The sequence below is a fragment of the Saimiri boliviensis genome, chromosome 14, assembly GCF_048565385.1.
Source record: "Saimiri boliviensis isolate mSaiBol1 chromosome 14, mSaiBol1.pri, whole genome shotgun sequence".
NCBI classification, from domain to species: Eukaryota; Metazoa; Chordata; class Mammalia; order Primates; family Cebidae; genus Saimiri; species Saimiri boliviensis.
In genome coordinates, this window is record NC_133462.1 from 91,316,481 (window position 1) to 91,339,925 (window position 23,445).

The 23,445-nt window shown below is 37.3% G+C and overlaps 1 protein-coding gene across 1 annotated transcript in view; it reads right to left on the reverse strand.

Annotated features, from left to right (window-relative positions):
* Positions 1-1,720: 1,720 nt before the first annotated feature.
* ADSS2 (adenylosuccinate synthase 2) overlaps positions 1,721-23,445 on the reverse strand; it is a 41,972-nt gene continuing 20,247 nt past the window's right edge. Inside the window, exons 5-13 of the mRNA XM_039464213.2 lie at positions 15,663-15,729; positions 15,288-15,395; positions 14,163-14,244; positions 11,768-11,894; positions 10,395-10,549; positions 9,253-9,377; positions 7,613-7,710; positions 4,330-4,479; positions 1,721-3,117 (exon numbers count right to left, since the gene is read on the reverse strand). Coding sequence (XP_039320147.1) covers positions 3,065-3,117; positions 4,330-4,479; positions 7,613-7,710; positions 9,253-9,377; positions 10,395-10,549; positions 11,768-11,894; positions 14,163-14,244; positions 15,288-15,395; positions 15,663-15,729 — 965 coding nt within the window. The 3' untranslated portion in view covers positions 1,721-3,064. The remainder of the gene's footprint in view (positions 3,118-4,329; positions 4,480-7,612; positions 7,711-9,252; positions 9,378-10,394; positions 10,550-11,767; positions 11,895-14,162; positions 14,245-15,287; positions 15,396-15,662; positions 15,730-23,445) is intronic.

Consider the following 23,445-nt stretch of genomic DNA (forward strand, 5'->3'; position numbering starts at 1 on the left):
GCTTGTGTTCAAGTAACTCTTATTTTACTTAATAGAGGCCTCAAAACACAAGAGTAGTGATGCTAGCAATTCAGATATGCCAATGGGAAACTGTAAAGTACTCACTTCAGGTGAAAAGGTCAAAGTAACATGGAAGGAAATTTTAAAAATCGCATGCTGATGTTGCTAAGATTTACGGTAAGAACAAATCTGTAAAATTTTGAAGGAGGAAGAAGAAATTCATGCTAGTTTTGCTGTCACACCACAAACTGCAAAAGCTATGGCCACGTGCATGATAAGTGTTTAGTTAATATGGAAAAGGCATTACATTTATGGGTGGAAGATATGAGCAAAAAACATCTTGTGATTAACAGCCATATGTCACTCCAGAAAGCACTGAGCCCATGCAAATACTTCACCAAGGAATCCCTCGAAATGAGTGGCACCAAACCATTATATAAACTCAGGTATGCACGTCAACAGTAGCCCATCGCAACATCACAATACCTACATCACCTCACTGCATCTCATCATGGAAGCATTGTGCCATCTCCCATGATCACAACAAGGGTAAATAAAGTACAACAGAAGATATTTTGAGAGAGAGAGCACATTCACATAATTTTTATTACAGTATATTGTTATAATTGATCTATTTTATTAGTTGTTATTAATCTCTTACTATGCCTCATTTATAAATTACACTTCATCACAGGTATGTATGTATAGGAAAAAACAGTATATATACGATTTGGTACTACTCACAGTTTTAGGCATCCACTGGGGGTGTCTGAACGTATCCCTCATAGGTAGGAGGGGATCTACTGTTTGTATTACATTATAGTCCTCTTCTTTCACGTACAACATGGTTTTGGTTGGGCACAGTGGCTCACAACTGTAATCTCACACTTCGGGAAACTGAGGCGGGCGGATCACTTGAGGTCAGGAGTTTGAGACCAGTCCCGCCAACATGGTGAAACCCCATCTCTACTAAAAATAGAAAAATTAGCTGGGCATGGTGGCATGTGCCTGTAATCCCAATTACCCAGGAGTCTGAGGCAGGAGAATCACTTGAACCCAGGAGGCGAGGGTTACAGTGAGCTGAGATCATGCCACTGTACTCCTGCCTGGGCAACAGAGTGAGACTCTGGTTCAAAACAACAACAACAAAAAAAAACAACAGAAAACAAAAAACAAAAAACAAAAAACAAAAAAAAATGAAACACACACACACACACACACACACACACACACACACACACCCATGATTTTATTCCTTGAATTTACTGCCAAGCTAATCGGCCTCATCAGCCCCTCATTCATTTTGTTTAGTTGTTTCAACTTTCCAAATCCTTTGCAGCCTCTGGGCCTTTGCACAGTACATGTCCCTCTGTCTGTTTTCTCTACGCATCTGCTTTGTCTGTTTAGACGTTATTTCCATTAATGGCCTTCCTTCTTCAACCCCTGCTAAATTAAGACTAGATTCGCATTCATCAGACCTTGTACTTTTCCACGGCAGCATGTAACGACTGTTTATAAATCTGTATTTGGTTACCATGCTGCCCCTACTACACTAAGTTTCAGAAAGACTGTGCTCCTGTCACCACTGCATACCCAACACTAGGTAGAGTCCAACATATATACTTGAAAAGAAGAATGGGTTCTTCGTATCTGTTTCTGAACCATGACTAAAAATACGTTTCAGTAGTACAATACTCGTAACCGAGATAGGAATGCAGACTTTAAAAGCCCATTCATTTTTTTATTAGAATAAACAAAGTATATATTCCTTATAAATTATTTTTACATATAAGTCATTATTGATCAGTAATTGGCTCGTAGGATAATCTGTATTGTTCTACATACTTATTGAGTCTAATGATACTGTTTCTATTTTAGAATTTTTCTTGAGCTAAGATTACACATATACTAGTATTACTAACCTATCTTAAAACAAAAACACAATACACAAAGCATACTAGAAATATTTGGTTCTTTTAATCAACTATTGATGGTATAATAAAATAAATTTAAGTGGCACCTAATTTAACATGTAAAACAGTTCATTAAAAGATAATCTACAAAACAATGTTAAGCCTAATTGTCAAAATAACACCTTTTTTTTTTTCAAGAAAGGAGAAATAAAGGCATGATCAAAATCATGGTTAACCACTTGAATTCATTTTGACACTTACAGATGCTTTTGTAGGCATATTGGCAGGCACAATGTTGAAAACCAATCCACCAGATTTAAAACTAATGGTAAGATAAAAAAGAAAAGCTAATATACATTTCAGAAGTAATGTTTGAAATTAAAGAAAAATATGCACCATATATTACAACAGATCTTTTAATAGCTAATCATTTTTAACATTAAGATTGTTTTGGGAAACATCTTTTCTCTTTGAACATTTGACTAAATGTTCAATGTTTCAAATAATTGAGAGAGAGAAGTAAGTTCTGTGTTCTGTACAAATTAAAGGACCCATGAATATAACCCCCCTACCCAAATCCCACCAGAGCTCAATTTTGCAATGGTCTCAACCGAAAATAAACAGTCCACAATTTAAACAGAATTCATAGCATTATAAAAGTTTACAGAACCCCTATGTTTTCATCTTTTGTTTCTAACAACAAAGATTACAATGACAGAATTGAATAATCAGAATGTAAAAATATTTGTGCAAAACTGCATTAATTGTTCTTACCATCTAAAATAGGGGTAAAACTTAAGAACATACAATGACAATAATGAAGAAAAACTACATTAAAAGTAATTCTACTTTAGATTTCAAACAACATGGATTATACTATTACTAAACATTAAAAAAAGAAACGTGGCACCATGAGAGCAGCAGGAGCAACAAGTGATTTGGCGATTATGCCAGCTAAGGAAAGCTGACACTGGAATATGCCAAAGTTAATCTCCACAACAGGCATCCATCTGAAAAGACTGGAAACAACTGGAGGGCTTACCAACTCACTTCAGTGTCTTTATTCTTAAATTTGCAGGTGATAAATGAAATATTTAAGGAAGTCTTTTCTCCTCCCTCTGAAGGAGTGTTTCTTATGTTACTGGTAATCATTAAAAGAGTTGAATCATAGACTCTCTGGATTTACCAACACCAATCCATTTAACTGGGAGAAAACAAAGAGAAAAAGGATTGCACTATAAGACCCAGCACAGGGAAGTATGCCTTGTTGTTCCATTTTTAACTGTGTAATATTTTCAGTTTCCTAATTCTTAATGACTTAGTATAGTAAAATACTGACTAAAACCAGCAGAGACCTACAGAAAGTTTGATCAAGTTCTTGATAACTGGCCAAGATAAGCATCTTAAACATCTAGATGAGAATATGATTTTAACTTGCACAGCCTCAGAAATTGCCCACTACATGAGTCTATGAAAATCTAATTATCAGCAACACATGGTTTTAGATTATTAAAGAATTACCACGTTCCACAAGGTACTGTTAGGATCAACCTTTGTGGTATTTCAGATTGTTGTTAGACTCACTGCTATTTATATTTCAAAAAAATGTCGACTAAGAGCAGTAAGCAAATATGCTTACTAAATTTGACATCAAGTTATGAAGGGCAGCCAGCAATTTGGAAAACAAGAATCATGCTGGAAATGAACCACAAAGACAAATGAACCACAGACAAAATCAAGAGTGAGCAGATAACAGGTTTTATATGGAGGATACATCCCAGCCACTTCACCTTTTCTTATCTTTCGAATATCCATCAACGCCAACAAAAGGATAAAAGGAGAAAGCCATCTCTTAAAAGAATGACTTCACATAATTAGAAACAGCCATAACTTCGTTATGCTTACCTCCCTTGCCATTTTATATTTGTTTGTTAATAAATAGTTTTGATCTATTTTTAAAATTCTTTTCCTGCATTTTTTCTAGTGAGATTTCCTATTTTCTATACCTATTATTTCCCAATGTGTATTCAGGAAACTCCAACTCTCAAGGGTAGTTTAACCCAAACAAACCATACACCATTTTTTAATTCCCCAAAAACACAAACCATTTTTGGTGGTGGTAAAGATACAATGAGGATTTGTTATTAAGAGGGAGAAAGGAATAAGACAATGTCACAGGGTGAAAAAACGGACTAAGAATTAAAGACAGGGTCAGAAGGGTGAGAATTAATCTATTATCTTCCATGTAAAGATGAACACTGTATTTACTCCAAGTAATAAAATTATTCCTTTACATCTTCCTGGGGATTTATGCAAATCATGTGAACTCTGCAAAGTAACAATGATCTTTCCTCTATTCTATTTCAGAGGCAGCCAAGTCAGTTAAAAGAGTTATTCACAAAGCATTTATGTTTACCTGGAATTTGAAGCTCATCTTCAATAAATCGAACATAGTTTTGTGCATTAACAGGTAGTTCTTTAAATGTCCTTGCATTTGATATGTCTGTGTTCCATCCTGGGAGAGTCTTATACTGAACTTCAACTTTATTTAAGACTTCTTGGTTTGCTAAAAGTTAAAGAGGAAATTTGAACACACTGCTTACTGTCAAACAACTTTTTGATATATTACGGGTTCAAAATCTCTTATCAAAATCTTTGGAGCCAGATGTGTTTTGGGATTTAGAATTCTTCAGGTAGTAGAAAGATAAAACAGTACAAATACCATCTGGGGTAGTATTCTATCATCAAACACATTTCTGCAGCAACACATATGATCATTCGCTATAAGAGGATAAAGATTATGTAATGCTGACATTAATTCAAGTCTGGTTTTGTTGCTAAATGAATCTGGGTGCCAAACTTAAAACTTTCCAGTTTTAAAGCTTATTGAATTCCCATTCTATTGATTAGGGACTGTAGATCTGTATAATGACAGCAACATCACAGAAAGAAGGCCTGCATAGCTGCTCTATTCTGAGAAATCTATTGTGCTGCCTGAAATCTGCTTCATCATTCCACCTATCTTCTCTGTATTCCCTAATGGAAACTGAAAACATACTAAAGAAGAGTTTCTTTGATTTGAGTCGATATAGTGGATGCTACGGGTACTCTGTCTAGATGTCTCTCAAGACTGAGAGCTTTGGGAGCTTTGCCTGCTGACCACTTACAGTTCAGAGCCTCTGCAGGACTCGCCCTCCACCGAAGGGAGCTGCCGCCACATAGCAGCCCACACCCACAGACTTGGGTCAGGCACAAAGCCATGGCTCCTGGGAGAGAAAACTCACAAGCAAGTCGAAAAGCCACTCAACTTTCTGACCACAGTTCAGAACACTGGAGTCAACAGAGAATGGCAGCTCCACTGACCTGGGGATGTAGATAGCTGACTTCGGGGAAGCTGAAGCTGCTAGAATCAGCAAGGCCAGGCATCAGAGAGGAGGGAGCTATAGAGAGAGGGGACCCCCAGAAGTCTATGTGAGAGTCCCATGGCTACAGTAGGACTCCACAGGTAAAGAACAGGACCATCAGAGGCTTACCAGACCTCAACTGCTACACAGTTGCGTGTGGAACAAAGACTCTAGAAGTCAAGTAGTGCTGCTGAAAAGGAAGGAACAGGGCACGCTGGCACTCCAGCACTGCTGCACTGAAGAGCTCTCATTATTATACCTTGTTAACTCTCCTGGCATCAAGGGGAGCCACCAGAAAGGCTGCTCTTTAAGAATAAAAGTCACACCCTTGAGTGAAACCTATTACAAACCTGCCATAATGAAGCCAAAAACCAAGTTCTGCCAAGATCTAAAAAAGAGACAAAATTTGGAGACTGACTCATATCAGCTTCAACAAGTTTGAAAAACACCTTAGGTTTTCCACGTAACTACACAACAAAGCAAAAAACCAAACTATACAAGTTCAAGATGATCAGTGAATAAGAATTCAATTGTCCCCTAAAACAAGAAGCAACACTATTCAGAGGAAGAAAACAGAATCTGAGTCTTTTTAACATATCATCCACGATGTCTAATAGTTAACCAATAGTCATTAGTCATAGAAACAGTGATCCACAACCAAGGAAAAGAATAGTCAAGAGAAACTCAACTTGAGATGACCTCGTTAGACTAACAGAAAAAAAAAGAGTAGCTAATACAAATTAAGAAAATTTCACTGTTATTGAGTAAACAGATAGGGAATCACAGTAGAGAAATAGAAAGTATAGAAGAGAACTAAACGGAAATTCTAAAAATAAAAATTTACCAGGTGGGTTTAAAAGCATATTGGAGATTCTGATCAGAATAATTTACCTCTTCCAGTGACTCCATTTCTTGCCTGCTGGCTTTGCCACATGAAATCCAACATAACAGCAGGAGCCTTAGCTTAAAGTTTAATGGGACTCTTCCCACTGTGACAGCCACAGTAAGGGCTAATTTATACCATTAACCTTCCTCTTGTAGGTTTCCCTAGGAAAGACAACAACCAGAATCCTACAGGAGCTCTTCCCAGAAGCACTCTCTGCTGCTGGGACTCACAGCTCAGTCCCTCTCCAGGAACTGCTCTTGGCCAAAGGGAGCTACCTCACTCGAGGAACAGCCCTTGTTTCATGGCTAGTTGTTGGGAGGTACAAAGTTCTGGCTACTTGCCTCAATTTAGCACAGCTCTAAAGGGCTGTCCTAGCTCTGTGGCTCCAATGGGGATTGGCTGCCCTGCATTTCAACTATTCCCTCTGCTTCGTTCATAAGAGCTATTGCTGAAAGCATTCTCTACTACACTTCTTGGATACAAATCTCCATCTTAAGAGTGTTTCTAGGGGAACCTGACCAAAAACAGCTTTAATATTGAACATGTGAAATTGACAAATTTTATCTGTTTTGTTAAGTATTTTAATTAAAAGAATTTGCTATAATGTTCTCTATGATAGACCTTGCCACATGTCATTACACGTGGTTAGACTACTCTCTTTGGTGTTTGAAGTTATAACTCTTGAAACAGGTTTGTAAATAGAATGAAGAACCAGGACATAACATATATTGGAACAGCCAGTTTTCCAAGTGAATATTATCCTACAATGGCAGTAGATACCTTTTTATAAGATAGCTAGACTCCTTCTATACATATATACATATAAGAAAAGGAAAGATAACGTGCATTTAATTTCCAAGAACTTACAGCTATCCTCAGTTCCTAAGAAACAGCTGCCACAAGGTAATCACAAAACCTATCGGCTCATCAGGTTTTATTAAGCTAGTCAATATTCCTAATCCTTATCAAATGACTAAACTATAAAATCAAGCGCAGAGAAAGTCATTGATGGGGCCTGAAGGACATGGAGGCTAATGTATTGAGAGCCAGCTTAACAAGACAAGGGCTCTTGTTACCCGAGTGTTACCAAGGAAGGGAGAAACACCTCCATGGAAATTACTTTCAAAGCAGGGAAGATGCCACTCAAGAGCAGTATGACTGGGCTCCGAGGTGCCCTGTTTTTCTTTATTCTTTTGAGTTTGAGCACATGCTTGTTGTGACCCAACACCCAAATAAGTATTAGTTATGAACCAAATACTAATAATAAGAGAGCAAATTTATACTAATTATAAAGGGCATATCAAGCCTGTCACTATCTATCTATTGCAAATTATATGGAAGAGCTTTATGAAATTGCTCTAATACATTCACCTTATAATATTCTTTAGATATTGCCTAAAAGAAAATACCTGGGATATGAGGTATGATTTCACCATCTAACTTGTAAGCAACTCCAACTTTGATTTCCGTAAACACGTCCAAAATATCCAACTTGGTAAGTGCCAATCTAATTTTGGAAGAAAAGGCAATGTTAAAAAAGCGAACTCTTAAACGCTCTAACATCTAATATGATTAATACAGGAGTAGAGAAAAATTCATGCAAAGCTAAAAGTTATAAAGCAATTCTGAAAACTGGTTAGGATTGTATTTTAAAGCGTGCCACACATAAAACACTAGAGGACAATATACACTGAGTTACTTTGCTAGTAATTGTAACAGATTTTCACTGATGAATTTTGCTTAGCTTTCTTTGTTTTGAGATAGGGTCTTGCTTTGTCACCCCGGCTGGAGTGCAGTGGCACAAACAGGGTTCATTGCAAGCCTCAACTTCCTGGGCTCAAGCGATCCTTGCACCTCAGCCTCCCAAGTAGCTAGGACTACAGGCGTGTGCCACCAGGCCCAGCTAATTGTTTTATATTTATTGTAGGGACAGGGTCTCGCCAAGTTGCCCAGGCTAGTCTACAACTCCTGGCCTCAAGCGATCCTCCTGCCTCTCAGCCTCCCAAAGCGCTGGGATTAGAGGCATGAGCCACCATGCCCAAATCAGCTTTCTTATGATTGATGAACAAACATGTATTTGTGGGAGGGGTGCCTGGAGTTAGGGATGCACTGTGGCCATGGAACACCGCAGAACTCACTACACTACATGGATGATTAAGATACATGTACATTTACACACATGCCAACATCCCCCAGTTCTTCATTCTGGTTACCATCGCCTCTACCCTTCTGGTCAGAAATTGTCAAAGAAGAGTGAGAAAAACCACATCAAGGACCTCTTCATGATACATCAAAATTTCCCGAGAAACTGACTGGAAAACAGGTTTTAAAGAGAAAATCTGTGGAAATGGATAACAAACTAAATTTGGGATTCTCATCCCAAAAAATACACTTTAAACCCTATTCTGTTATTTACTGGATGTTCAGTCTAATAGAGATATGAATATATTTATCTACCTATTCATGTATATGCATTAATAACAACCAACTTTTCCTGAGTGTTTTCAGTTAGCCAGGCAGTGTGCTACAGGCTCTTACTATATTTCTTACCTATTTTGAAAATATCCCTATGAAGTAGGTAATACTATAATCTAGATTTTAGAGAGGATGAAACGGAGGCAGAGGATGACTGCCTTGCTCAGCTCCACAAGCATAATGCACAGATCTGGGATCTGAATGAACTCAGACGTTAAGCCCATGCGCTAATCACTAGCTGCATTGCCTCCCCCTCTGTACACGCTCATGGTGTTTGTGCTATACACCTATCTATCTATCCAACTATGTACCCTATTCTGCCTGCCTCTATACTTACATACATGTAAGAGTGTCGTGATTCTTTTCAACAACTCTGGATGCTTAGGAAGGTAATTTGGGGTCCCTCTCCTTGTGTACCCTTCCCCCTGTATCTTGGTCTACTTCTGCCTGGCACTACAATTTCAATATAGAGGCTAAAGAGTGAAATTTTCCTATTAAGGTACTACACAGATTAAACCTATCACCATTAATTACCTATGATTTCCTGAAATAAACGTTTCTGAAGAATACTCACGCAGTAAATCCATTGATCATATGAGCATATTTGAGCAAAACGAGGTCCAACCAGCCACATCTTCTTTTCCTTCCAGTAGTTACACCAAACTCTCTACCCCTTGTTTGTAATAATTCTCCAATTTCCTACAGAACAGAAAATAGAACTTTTTGCAATAAAGAGGAATTGACACGAGAAAAAAAAAAAGAAAAAGAAAATAGAACTTTAGGATTAGAATAGCAGTGCTATATATCTAGTGGAATAATATATACTAGAGATCATAGCAAACATCTATCTTTGAGATAAACATCTTTCAGACAGTAACTAAATCAAAGATAGAATTCCATCGAGGTGATGAATTTTATCTGACGGACGCATTATTTGGAATGCTTCATTTATTATCTTTTTTTAAGTCAATATTTTTTATAATGTTATACAGATAACTTCCTAAAATTTAGATTGACAGATTAAAATTTTTTTTAAAAATCAGTATTTACTAAAATAGACAAATCCAGCCAATTCGTCCAAGAAGTGTAGTTTAATGTTCTTCCTGAAAACTATAAGGCAAACATATCTAGTAAGTCATTGGTATCATAATGCCTTTCTAAAGAAAACGGAGATAGAAAACATGCTCAAATAGCTAAGCTGAAGTCATTCCCCAAAACTTGTTTTTCCTGTGATCTACCTAAGTCCTTGATCTGTCCCTTTCTGTTTAAAGCTATCATTTCATTACATCTTATATTCTGGCATCATTATGACTACATAGTTTTTATTTATTTTTGTTGACATAGTTTTTGAGACAGAGTCTCACTCTGCTGCCCAGGCTGAGTGCCATGGTGCCGTCTCAGCTCACTGAAACCTCTGCCTTCTGGGCTCAAGTGATCCTCCTATTCAGCCTCCCCAGGTGTACACCGCCACACACAGCATGCTGCCCTGGCTGATCATGAACTCCTGGGCTCAAGTCACCTGCCTGCCTTGGCCTCCCAAAGTGATGGGATTACTGACAGGGGCCACCGCATGTAGCCAAAATTAGGTACTTTTAAGAAAATGTTGTTCTAACCAATCTTGCAAATTAAGAGAAAGGCACAAGAGATAAGAATTCATTAGGAAAAAAAGAATGAATTTTTATTTTAATACATTTTGTTTACTGAGAATAGGCTTACATTTTCTTGTTCTGTAGGAAAGGCACCAATACCAACTCTAGTTGTATAAGCTTTCAGAACTCCATACACTTCTCCTACATTTTGAGGGGGCATACCCAAACCAGTACAAACACCTCCAACAGTACAGTTTGAAGAGGTTACAAAAGGGTAAGTCCCTAAAAACAGAAACAGATATTAAAATATAGTATACACAGAAATAACATATTTTAAAACAGGATTACTATTACAATTCTGCATTTGAGTATATTATAGTTATCTAACAGATTTGAACTGTAACTGCCCTCTCAAGGTCTCAATGTTTTACTTTTTATTCATGTTAGCTGTAATGAGATAAAAATGAGGTTAGAGCTTTAACTGAAGTGCTTATACTGAGAGGCTCCTTGAATGCATGTACAAGTATAATAAATATGATAACTACTTACTTAATGGATTATGAAGAAATTTAATGCTGAAATTCATCTACTTATTTTCAGTTTCCTATTAGTGTAAAACAAATATGACTCCCTCATACAAATATTTAAAGTGTAGTAGCAACCTGGAGTGACTGCAACACATTTTGATAGTATTCAACATTTCTCCAGCTTTTAATCTCTACTCAGGGAATAACCCTCAAAGTATAAGAGCTAGAGAGTGGTATACTTTCTTACCCCCAAAGATCTCTTTCATATTGAACTATTCACTCTGCCAATTAGACACCCTGTTTTCTTTCCAGACTGGCTAGGCACATGATGGTATCAAAAATACATATCTACTATGTAGAAATACACTTTCTTTAATAGTTCACTTGGAGTCAAAAGCCAATGAAATGTCAGTTAAAGCTGAAAACAATGAGACTAAACATGAGAAATCATGTTTAAATGAAAGAGTAAACAACCTAATAAGTCAGTAGTTTGAAGAAACGAGTTAAGCATTAACTAAGCTTTGAAGATGAAGGAAATGCTCTGAATTCAGAGTCTCATGCCTAGGGAGTTAATTTATGTAAATAGGCTTTCATAAATCTTACTTAATAATAACGTATACATTTTTAAAAGGTTGAATTAAAGATGCAGATTATTCCATAGAATTTATCTTATCTTACAGTTTCAGGGTATGGAACTGAATCATAAACCAATGAAAACCACAATTTACAGAACCTCAGCCTTACTGAACTCAAATGATTATTTTTCTAATCAAATAGAGAGCTTAACACATGTATTGTGTGATCTGCAATATTCTTTTAAAAAGCGTGCCATAAGATGACAAACTTTCATCATCCTGAATATGCAAGCTAAAAACATCGCTTTAAAACTCCTTAATGCTAACATTAATTATTTATATCTTAACTACGTAGGGCTCAGATAAGCTCCCTTAACTACAAATCACATCTCACTTACCAAAATCAATATCTAATAGTGCTGCATTTGCACCTTCTACCAAGATTTTCTTTGGTGGTCCATGTAGGGCCTCATATAGGAAATAAACTCCATCCCTCACCATTGGTTTAATCCTTTCCATATAACCCTGTACACAAGACAAAAACCAATTTCCATGTACACTAATACATGTTCAACACAGCTGGTACAAGAAGAAATTACCTGACTTTATGACATGAAAACTGACAAAGGCAAAGTAGAAAGGAGCTGGTGACGGTGCTTGCTCTATTGTAACATTTGGATTACCTTTCATCTCTCATGCTGATTTTCCAGGAACAGAAAAGAGGCATTAGCTCAAAAAAAAACCTAGAGATACAGTGAAATTCAAAGGTTTTATATTAACCTCACTACAAAAAAATTAAAACCCTCCAAACAGCAAAGTATTCATACTTCATAAACCAGCTTTCAGGAAAATAAAAATAAATGACTGCATTACATTATGCTTTTAAATTTTGTGAGGTATTTGAAAAGCCGTATTTATAATACACAAAACCTTAATTGTTTCATTTCAGTTTTTGAGACAGAGTCTTCCTCTGTCACCCAGGCTGAAGTACAGTGGTAGGAACATGGCTCACTTGCAGCCTCAACCTCCCAGGCTCAATCGATCCTCCCACCACAGCCTCCAAAGTGCTGGATTACAGGCATAGGTCACTGTGTTTGGCCAACCATGAATTTTGAAACTTGCATCAGAGTGATTCTCAAAATGTGGTGATGGCCACAAGTGACACTACCACGTATGCAACTATTAGTGACTGATGGCTATTACTCCTTTTAATTGTATCCCATTACTGTAACATATCTACCTCTACACTATTACTAGTAGATAACAAATGGGCATCATAAACACTTCTTAGTACTACTGCTTAACTTCAGAATTCAATTAAAAATGTAAAATAACCAAGAGCTTCCCCTAAGGCCTATAATATAACTGCATGAAACCTAGGTTCAACTATGTTTAAATATGTAAACTATTATGGAAATTCCAGAATCTACTCATGAACCCACCTGAGCGTGTTAATATCCATCAATAAATGCATGATCATCCCTTGGCTCTAGTCTCCAGTTTCTTACTTATTCTTGTTTTAGTCCTATTTTTATGCCTGAAATGACCACACTAGTCCTCACGTTCCTTGTTCCTTAAAAGTTCTGGTTCAACATACATAACCTACAAGAATCTTCTTACCCAATTTTATTATTATTCACCTACTTTAAGTTCACATGGAGCATATATAAAAGCCATACTCATACTTTAGTATGTAAATATTTCCAAGTTGCTGGTAAAAAAGTTAAAATATTTATTGCATAACAGCCTGGGTGCCATAGCTCATGCCTGTAACCCCAGCATTTTGAGAGGCCAAGGCAGGCAGATTGCTTGAGCTCAGGCATTCAAGACCAGCCGGGGCAACATGGCAAAAACCTGTAACTACCAAAAAATATTAGCTGAGTGTGGTGATGTGCCTGTAGTCCCAGCTACTCGGGGGGCTGAGGAAGGAGGATCTCTTGAGCCCAGGGGTTCAAGGCTGCAGTGAACTGTGTTCATGCCACTGTACTCCAGCCTGAGTGACAAAGAGAGATCCTGTCTCAGAAAATAAAATAAATAAAATATTTATTGCATAACAGAATAAAAAGAAAATGGCAGTCTATTCTAAACAACAATCAGTGCACTGAAATACAAATACCTAATATTTAGAATGTTCCTTATAGGTCATATATTTTTTTTAGAACTTAGTGAATGGACAGATCTAAGGTCTGCATTTATTCTAGTATGGTATATGAGGTTTGTAGATTCCTACTTAGTTCTCAAATTCATATTGATACTTATTTATAAATAGAAGAAGTAATAATCAGATGCATAGGTACAGTTTGAAGTTCATCAAACATTGTCAAAGATGAAAGAATGGAGAGGATAAGGATTTCAAAGAGTGTACTGCTAAAAAACTGACCCTGTGGGGTTATTCTTTTTAAATGGGTTGGTTAGCTTAAAGAGTTCTCACTTACCCCTTGGCTGATCTATCCTCTAATTGCTAGAAGTGATTTTTATATAGTGCAAATCTAGTCTTATTTCTGTTCAAAATTACCTAATAGCTTTTCATTATCTCCAGGATAAGATCTAAAGTCCCTGTCATTGCACGAGCCATGATCTGGACTCTGTCTCCTTCACTTCAGGTACTCCTCCTGCTCCCTGATCATTGTTTTGCCTAAGCTGTATCATGTAAAGTCACTCAAACATATCATGTCCACGATAAACAATTTCTTTTGCCAGTTCTTACCCAAAGCCTACATGAATGAAAAGATCTAGATGCCAATTTGGCAAACAAGTGTTAAAAAGAACATTAAAGAGGTCAGAAAGCATTACCTTGAGTTTTTGTAATTCACCTTCAATGTCTATTTCCAAAGTGGGGTATATAGATTTATATTGGTTAGCTAGAACTTTAAACCTGAGAAATAAAGATAAATCAAGACATTATCACTCTTTTAAAAATATTTCTAATGGTATCATTCAATTCAAATGATTTCTGCAGATGGTAAATGACCTTAACAGCAAAGTAATCCCGAAACTGAAATTACCTTCTGAGAAATAAAATTTAATAAGGAGATCAGCCATATGAATAAACAAGACACTCAAATTATTTTTTTACTCAAGTTTAGGCCTATCAACAGTATAATTAAGGTAATGTGTGTGTAGGGGGGGAATAGGATTGGAATGACTAAAATCTGTAAACACAAAAGACTTAAATCTTAATTAACTGTATTACACTGTACAAAAAAAAAAATGGGGGCAGTTTACATGATATTTTTAAGAGAGAGAGGCAGACATTAGCAATCTAACACTCTTCAGTAAAGGTGCGCTGCCAGTGCAGACACACGCAAGTGGTTGATTGAAAGGGGATACAATATGTCACTACAGCTTGGATGCCACTTGTCATTCAACACAACCAAGTCCCTATCCTTGAGTCACCGAGTAGCTTTCTGATGACTACTAAGTTTCCCATGGATATCTGGCTACAGAAAGTATGTGTTAATGCAGCATTTCTGTTTTTCAAGTTGAGCGTGGTATACAACAATTCACCAGTATCTGAGAGCTAATGACTTCTGGGTAGGAGAACATGAGGAGTCTCCAGGCCTGAAAATGCAAGGATCGAGACTTTAGAATGTGACCACCCTAGGACTGCCACACCCCACGGAATCATTCTCTTTCTCAGCCAACCATTCCATATTTCAAATCTTAAATATAACTCTGGTTTTGTCTTCTTAGGATATTCTATTAAATCACCATCATGTTATTTTTCAAGAAGTTAATCTGTAACTATGGATTAATTAGAATGTAATGAAAATAACTTTAATATTTAATATTTCAAATCTTAAAAAAGCCAACCACCACTATTTAACTAGAACACTGATTGCATCATTTTGCACCCTAGGTTTCAAAAAAAATCTAAAAATGCATTCATTCCTTCCATTTGAAACATAAGTTAGTTACCTCTCAGAGAAGCCATCGAAGTCAGAAACAAGATCGCACATCCTAAGTCCACTCCGAGCAGCTTTGGAAGAATAAACTGGCCCGATGCCCTTTTTTGTTGTACCCAAACTTAAAAACAAACCAAAACAAGCTTTAAGTTAGACGAAAAGATGTAGGTCTTATGGTCAGATCATTGCAAAGAATAAAATTACATATGACTATTTTCTGTTTATGCTACTTCTTGTTAAGTATATGTTCATAATCCCACTGATTTTCTCTGTAACAAGATATTTCAATACTTATTTTTCATAAACTTCTGCTCTAGAATTAAAATATAAGAGTCTGGATATCCATAAACTGTACCAAAATAAAAAAAATAAAATTAAAAAAACATACGTTTTTCCCGCTTGTTCTTGTCTCTGTTGTTCCTGGATACCATCAGCTGCTTGATGAAAATCAAATACTGAGGGGAAATGAAACCAGTTGTTGAAACAAAGATAATACACTAAAGCAAAACATACTGCATTTCAAATTACTGAAGTATAAATCCCTTCAGCCTCATTTCAGTGTGACAGACAAATTTTTTAAAGTGATAACGGTAGGAGATTATAACATGAACTAATACATTACTATGAAAATATGTCTGATCCTTTCTTTATTGAAGTCTATACTATTTTAAAAATAAGTCATTAAGAGGCTAATTTTGAAACATCTGACCTTAAATTTTACAAAGGTCAATTTACAGAAATACTCTTTTTTCTTCAAGTCCTGGACTCCAGAAATCTAGGGATCATTTTGACACCTCCTTTTTCCTCACTAGTCTCACTAGCTTCCATCATCTCTCACCAAAACCGCAGTCTCCTAATGTGTGTATCTCTTTCCATTCTTAGACATCTCAATCCAAATTCTGTAATGCAGCCAAAGCCATCTTTCCAAGACACAAATACGGCTTTCACACCTCTCCTGCCCTGAAAACTCAATGGTTTTCCATTGCTCTAAAAAAAGAGACAAAATTCTTTTTATATGACCTCCTTGCAGAGTCTACACTGTGATCCTATACCATGCTCTGCCACCCTCACTGCCCTCTGGTTACACCAGCATTCTTTGCAGCCCTTAGCTACAAGGCATGGGCTTCTGCATGAAATACTGCCTCTTTCTAAACCCACACATAACTTGTACTCTCTCTCTCCCCTGCCAATGCTCAAAGAGTATTAATTAGGACCATGTCAGTTTAGCCTACTAGTTGATTCCCAATGCAAACGAGTTCTCAAATATTTACTGACTTAATAAATAGCTGGTTTAGAGAAGAGGCAGAACTAGAATTTTGGTCCCTCAACTTCTCATCAAGGCTTCTTGCTTTTTGTTTTATTTTTAAACAGCTTTATGGGAACATAATTTATATACCATAAAATTCACTCATTTAACAATTTAACAGTTTTTAGTATATTTAACCATAGCTTCTTTTGCTAATGATGTCACTGTTTCCAAATAATTAAGTTCAAATGTATAGAAGACTAATATGAGGTTCGTGGAATTAGTGGTAGCATCTGTAAAAGAACTAATTAGAAGAATTGGAAGATTGATATTGAAGTTATAGATGGTGAAGCTAGAAAAGTCTGATAACCCAACCTAAACTCACCCTCTGACGAACCTGTCCCTAAAACCATATATGTACTCATCTCTGATTCCCTCCTTTAGAGACACTACTAAAACTGTCAAGGCAATCTTCCCCCGGTGCTTGGCAAGGTTAACAACTATAGCTTTTTATGATCAACAGGTTTCCCTGGTGCTGTTAGTAGGAAAGTTTTGATGCTGTATGTATTAATTAGTTACATTTCAGAAGCTCAATTTGTATTGTGTGATTTAAAAGTATCTAATAAGCAGTATCTGTCTTAGTGTCACACAGATAACAGTAACATCTCTGAAACCATATTGGTATACTGAACACCAAAAGACATCTACAAAAATGCTCAGGGTATCAGTATTTGTAATATCCCAATATTGGAAACAACTCAAATTTTCATCAATGGTGGAATGAATTTTTTAAATGGATTTTTTAAAGTGTGAATGGTCATATAAAGGGATATACTATACGGCAATGAAAGAGAATAAAATATTCTTTACGTAAACAATAATTGAGCTAAGAAGACTAGTTTATTATCATCTTCCGGTTTTATTGCCCAAGCAATAGTCTTTCTCAGTTACTTGAGAGGTCAGATAGTTCTTAGGCTGTTTCATTAAACCCTGATTTTGCAAATCAGTTATGACAAGATTGAGATACTGAAGTATGCTGTTTTCATTTCTTTTGAATAAAAAGACATTTGAATTTAAATGTTTTGTTTTCCATGCTCAAAGAAATTAAAAAAGCAACTGACAACCCACAAATAAATGGTTGATGGAAAGCAGATGAACCGTATTTTTCAGAAATTAATTTAGTACCTTGTGATAGAGCTAATGCTTTCCTTTTTTTTTCTAGGCCTCAGGAAGCAATTACTGTAATCAGAATAATTACTTTCATAAGACTTTACCATGGCATGGAGCATTAATGCCTCCACTATTACTGTTTTGAAAGAACAGCCTTGGAATAATAATATTTCACTTTCTACAGCCTAGTGCAAACAAACAAACAAAAAACTCAGAACTGTATACCTTTAGTTAAGTTTACTAACAGCATTTCATTTTTTTCCATTTTTAATTTACTATTCTAGTTAAGCTGTATTAAGATGATGACTGTTAGCCTGGGTACATGTAATAGTCCTTTGGCTTCCTCAAATCTCCCTTAGGTTTCCACTCAACTGTCACTTTTCAGTGAAGCCTCCCCAGTAACATTATGCAAAACTGTAAGCCCCTACCCCCCTCCTCTAAACTGCCTGACATTGCCTAGCTCCCTTCTCTGATTTACTATTTCTCCTCAGACCTGAGCACTATATGCCATGCTACATCTATTACATATTTCTATTTATATGGTTTGTTTTCACTAATGCGCTATATGCTCCCTTCAGAGATGTTTCCGGTCTTTTCTATTGCTGAACCTTTACTGCTCAGCACCATACCTGACACAGTAGGCACTTAATAGATAGATATTAAATAAAAGGACAGATACCTAACAAATCTGAATTTCATATTTAAATTTTTCTTTAAGTATCTCAAACCATTTCTCAGGCCATTTTCCCTCAATAAGCATCTCTTATAGTACAAACTGAGTTCTGAGATTCAGTGAACAGGGCAAAATGTTAACACAACAGGTCCTTGCATTAGTATGCTAATGTAAACAGTTGGCCAGCAACTTAATAATTTTTAAGTTTCCTTGAAAAAATCAACTGTTTAAACCTTCTAAGTGAAATAATATTTGAAGGTAAATCAAGTTAAGATAAAGATGCATATTATAACCTCTAGACTACCAAAATTCATTAATTCATAAGACAAGAGATATAGCTAGTAAGTTAATAGTGGAGACAATATTTAAAATGTTCAATCTAAAAGAAAGCAAGAAAAGAAGAAAAATAGACAAAGAACAAAAAGAGCAGACATAAATCCAATCATACTAATAACTAACTATGATAAAAGTAAATAGTCTAAACATTCCAATTAAAGGATAAAATTGTCATAATGAATAAAATGCAAGACCCACCTACATTTTGTCTACGAGAAATACACTATAAATCTAAAGACACAGCTACACTAAAGATTATTAGAGGCTGGAAAGAGATACACCATGCAAATAGTAATCTTAAGGCAACTCTAGTGGCTATATTAATATCAAAGTAGATATCAGAATAAAGAATATTATTGTAAGGAGGATATTTTGGTATTTACAACCATAGCTTTTTAGATTTTTTTTTAAAGATACTAATTAGTATAAACAGCATCAAAACTTTCCTATTAATAGCACAAGGGAAACCTGTTGATCATAAAAAGCAATGGTTCTCAATACCAAAGAGGGTATTTCATAATGAGGAAAGGTTCAATGCGTCAAAATCAGAATTTTAAACATACATGTACCTAACGGAGCTTCAATGCACACAAAGCAAAAACTAACAGACTTGAAAAGAGAAATAGATTAAATCCACAATTACTGTTAGAAATTCAACACTCCCGAGTAACTGATAGAACATATAGATAGAAAATCAGTTGGGATATAGAAGATTTGAACAACACTATCAAAAAATTTGATTTAATTGGCATGCAAAGAACACTCTACTCAACAACAGCAGAGCATATATTATTTCTAAGTGCATAAAGACCATTAACCAAAACAGACCACATCCTGAGCCATAAAACAAGTCTCAACAAAGATTAGAATTATACAGAGTACATTCTCTGTTCACAATGCAATTAAATTATAAATAAATTATAGAAAGAAATCATGAATCATGTTTCCAAATCTTCCAGTATTTGGAAACATGAACATCATATTCAACTTATGGATTAAAATAGAGATTACAAGTTATTTTGAACTAAATGAAAATAAATATATAAATATTTGTGAAATATAGCTAACATAGTGTTAGAGGAACAAATTAGCCCGTTTACGTTTAAGGTTAATATTGTTAGGTGTGAATTTGATCCTACCATTTTGATACTAGCTGGATGTTTTGCCTGTTAGTTGATGCAGTTTCTTCATTACATCGATGGTCTTTACCATTTGGTACGTTTCTGTAGTGGCTGGTACTGTTCCTTTCCATGTTTAGTGCTTCCTTCAGGAGATCTTGCAAGGCAGGCCTGATGGTGATGAAATCTCTCAGCAATTGCTTGTCCGTAAAGTATTTTATTTCTCCTTCACTTATGAAGGTTAGTTTCGCTGGATATGAAATTCTGGGTTGAAAGTTCTTTTCTTTAAGGATGTTGAATATTGGTCCCCACTCTCTCCTGGCTTGTAGGGTTTCTGCTGAGAGATCCGCTGTGAGTCTGATGGGCTTCCCTTTGCGGGTAACTCGACCTTTCTCTCTGGCTGCACTTAGCATTTTTTCCTTCATTTCAACCCTGGTGAATCTGACAATTATGTGCCTTGGGGTTGCTGTTCTTGAGGAATATCTCTGTGGTGCTCTCTGTATTTCCTGGACTTAAATGTTGGCCTGCCTTGCTAGGTTGGGAAAGTTCTCCTGGATAACATCCTGAAGAGTGTTTTCCAGCTTGGATTCATTCTCTCTGTCACTTTCAGGTACACCTATCAAAGGTAGATTAGGTATCTTCACATAATTCCATATTTCTTGGAGGCTTTGTTCATTTCTTTTCACTCTTTTTTCTCTAATCTTGCCTTCTTGCTTTATTTCATTGAGTTGATCTTCAATCTCTGATATCCTTTCCTCTGCTTGGTAGATTCAGCTACTGAAACTTGTGTATGCTTTGCAAAGTTCTTGTGCTATGTTTTTCAGCTCCATCAAGGCATTCATCTTCTTCTCTAAGCTGGTTATTCTAGTTAGCATTTCACCTAACCTTTTTTCCAGGTTCTCAGTTTCTTTGCATTGGGTTAGAACATGTTCTTTTAGCTTCAGGTTATTACCCACCTTCTGAAGCCTGCTTCTGTCGATTCATCAGACTCATTCTCCATCCAGCTTTGTTCCCTCAATAGTGAGGAGCTGTGATCCCTTGGAGGAGGAGAGGCATTCTGTTTTTTGGCGTTTTCATCTTTTTGTGCTGGTTTCTTCCCATCTTCATGGATTTACCTACCTGTGGTCTTTGTAGTTGGCGACTTTCAAATGGAGTCTCTTGAGTGGATGGCCCTTCTGCTGATGTTGAAGCTATTTCTTTCTGTTTCTTGGTTTTCCTTCTAACAGTCAGGAATCTCTGATGCAGGACTGCTGGAGGTCCACTCCAGACCCTGCTTGCCTGGGAATCACCTGCAGGGGCTGCTGAATATTAAGGGTTGCTGCCTGTTCCGTCTTCTGGTATCTTCATCTCAGAAGAGGACCCACCAGATGTCAGCCAGAGCTCTCCTTTATGAGCTGCCTCTCTGGATATACAGGGCTCAGGGAGCCACTGGAGGAGGTGGTCTGTCTCTCATCAGACCTCAAGTGCTGTGCTGGGAGCTCCACTGTTCCATTCAGAGCTACCGGGCAGACGTTTAAGTCTGCTGCAGTGGAACTCACGACTGCTCGTCTTCCCAGGTGCTCTGTCTCAGGAAGGTTTTTACATAAGTCCCTGAAATGCTGCTGCCTTTTTTTCAGAGATGCCCTGCCCAGCAAGGAGGGAGTCTAGTCACAGTCTACCTGCAGAGGCGCTGCTGAGCTGCTGTGCGCTCTGCCCAGCAGCTGTGTAACCTTCCTTGCGGTTTTACACAGGTAAGGTCAGAACTGCCTCGGTAATGGCGAACTGCCCTGGTAATGGCTGACTGCCCCAATAATGGCTGACTGCCTCGGTAATGGCGGACTGCCTCAGTAATGGTAGACACCCTTCCTGGCATGGAGCTCAATCGTCCAGGGTTGAGCTCAAACTGCTGTGCTGGCTGCAAAACTCTCAAGCTAGTGTGTTTCAGATTGCTGGTCTTTGTGGGGGTGGGACCCGCTAAGCCAGATTACCTTGCTTCTTGCCTTCGGCCCCCTCTTTTTCAGGGGAATGGGCAACTCTGTCTTGCAGGCATTCCAGGAGCCAGTTAAAACGACTGACCAGATTTGTGCTGGTTTTTGTGCTGGAAACCCACGCTGAAACAGCCATGCTGGAAACCTGCAGGGCTTGTCAGGTGGCAGAAAGTTCCTGGTCTGTGGGCCGTAAGGACCACGGGAGAAGTGTAGTATCTGTACTGGAGTGCCAGAGTGACTGGAAAAGCCCCCAATGGCCTCCGTTGGGTAGTGGGGGGGGTCCTCCAGTCTGCTGCACTTCCCGGTTCAGTGAGCGTCCCACCCTGCCTCAGTTTGCCCTCCTTGGGCTGCACTCACTGTCCAACCAGTCCCACTGAGATGCACCTGGTACCTCGGCTGAAAATGTGGAGATCACTCACCATCTGCAGCACTCTCGCTGGAACTGCACTCCGGAGCTGTTTCTATTCAGCATCTTGGCAGAGTTTGCCTATAGTTTTTTTTCTATTATACTACACTCTATATCACCCACCACACTTTTATACAGAATCTCACATTATGGAACATTTTGAAGCCTCTATGTGCCAGATCCTGTATGGAGTTCTGAAATGAGACTTCTAATGCCTTAAATTACATGGAGCTTGCAGAACTGTCCATTCAGTCCCATGGTGAGAGGGGGAGTCTCCAAAGCAAAGATCCAAAGTGGTTTCACAGCAACGATTCTCAGACAATTTTCCAGTTATTTAATTTTTTAATGATACTCTTTACTCTTTTTCTCTTTTTCACTATTATAGAATTGACTGTATTAAAATACATGTTTCTGGCCTGGCATAGTGGCTCACATCTATAATCCCAGCACTTTGGGAGGCCAAGGCAAGTGGATCATTTGAGGTTAAAAGTTCAAGACCAGCCTGACCAACACGGTGAAGCCCTGTCTCTACTAATTGGCATGGTGGTGCACCTGTAATCCCAGCTACTCAGGAGGCTGAGGCACGAGACTCACTGGAACCCAGTAGGTGGAGATTGCATTGAGCCGAGATTGCACCCCTGAACTCCCACCTGGGTGACAGAATGAGACCCTGTCTCGAAAAATAATAATAAAATAAAATACATGTTTCTCATAAGACTTTTTCAGGACCCTAGGAAATGAACCTTATAGGTTTTTAGTTAACATACATTTTAAAGCATAACACATCCATTATTACACATATAACTACTAACACCTAAATATGAGTCTGAGCTTATCTTCTAGGGGCTCAGTCTTCTATCAGAAACACTTTCCTTTAAGGACATACATTTATGGGGAAAAAAATCATTATTAAAGAAATATAATTATAAATAAAATAATAATATTCATTTCCATTTATTATGGCTCAAACCACATTACTTTCCTTTTACTCCAGGGCTTTTGACCCCTTTCTATTACTACTTTGCTGTTTTGTTTTGGTGGTCTAAAGTAATTAAGTAGCTTGCTTAACCTCTATGCTATACCGAGGATGGAGCTGTTAAGTGAAAGACCCAAAGCAACTGCAATGAAGAAGGAAGACGGAGAGTCCAGACAGGAACAGGGCTATGTCTCTTAACACTATGCTCTTTCCAACAGGCTGGTATCATCAGCGTATATTTATATCTAAAGATAGCCAAACTATCTGATTGCATACACT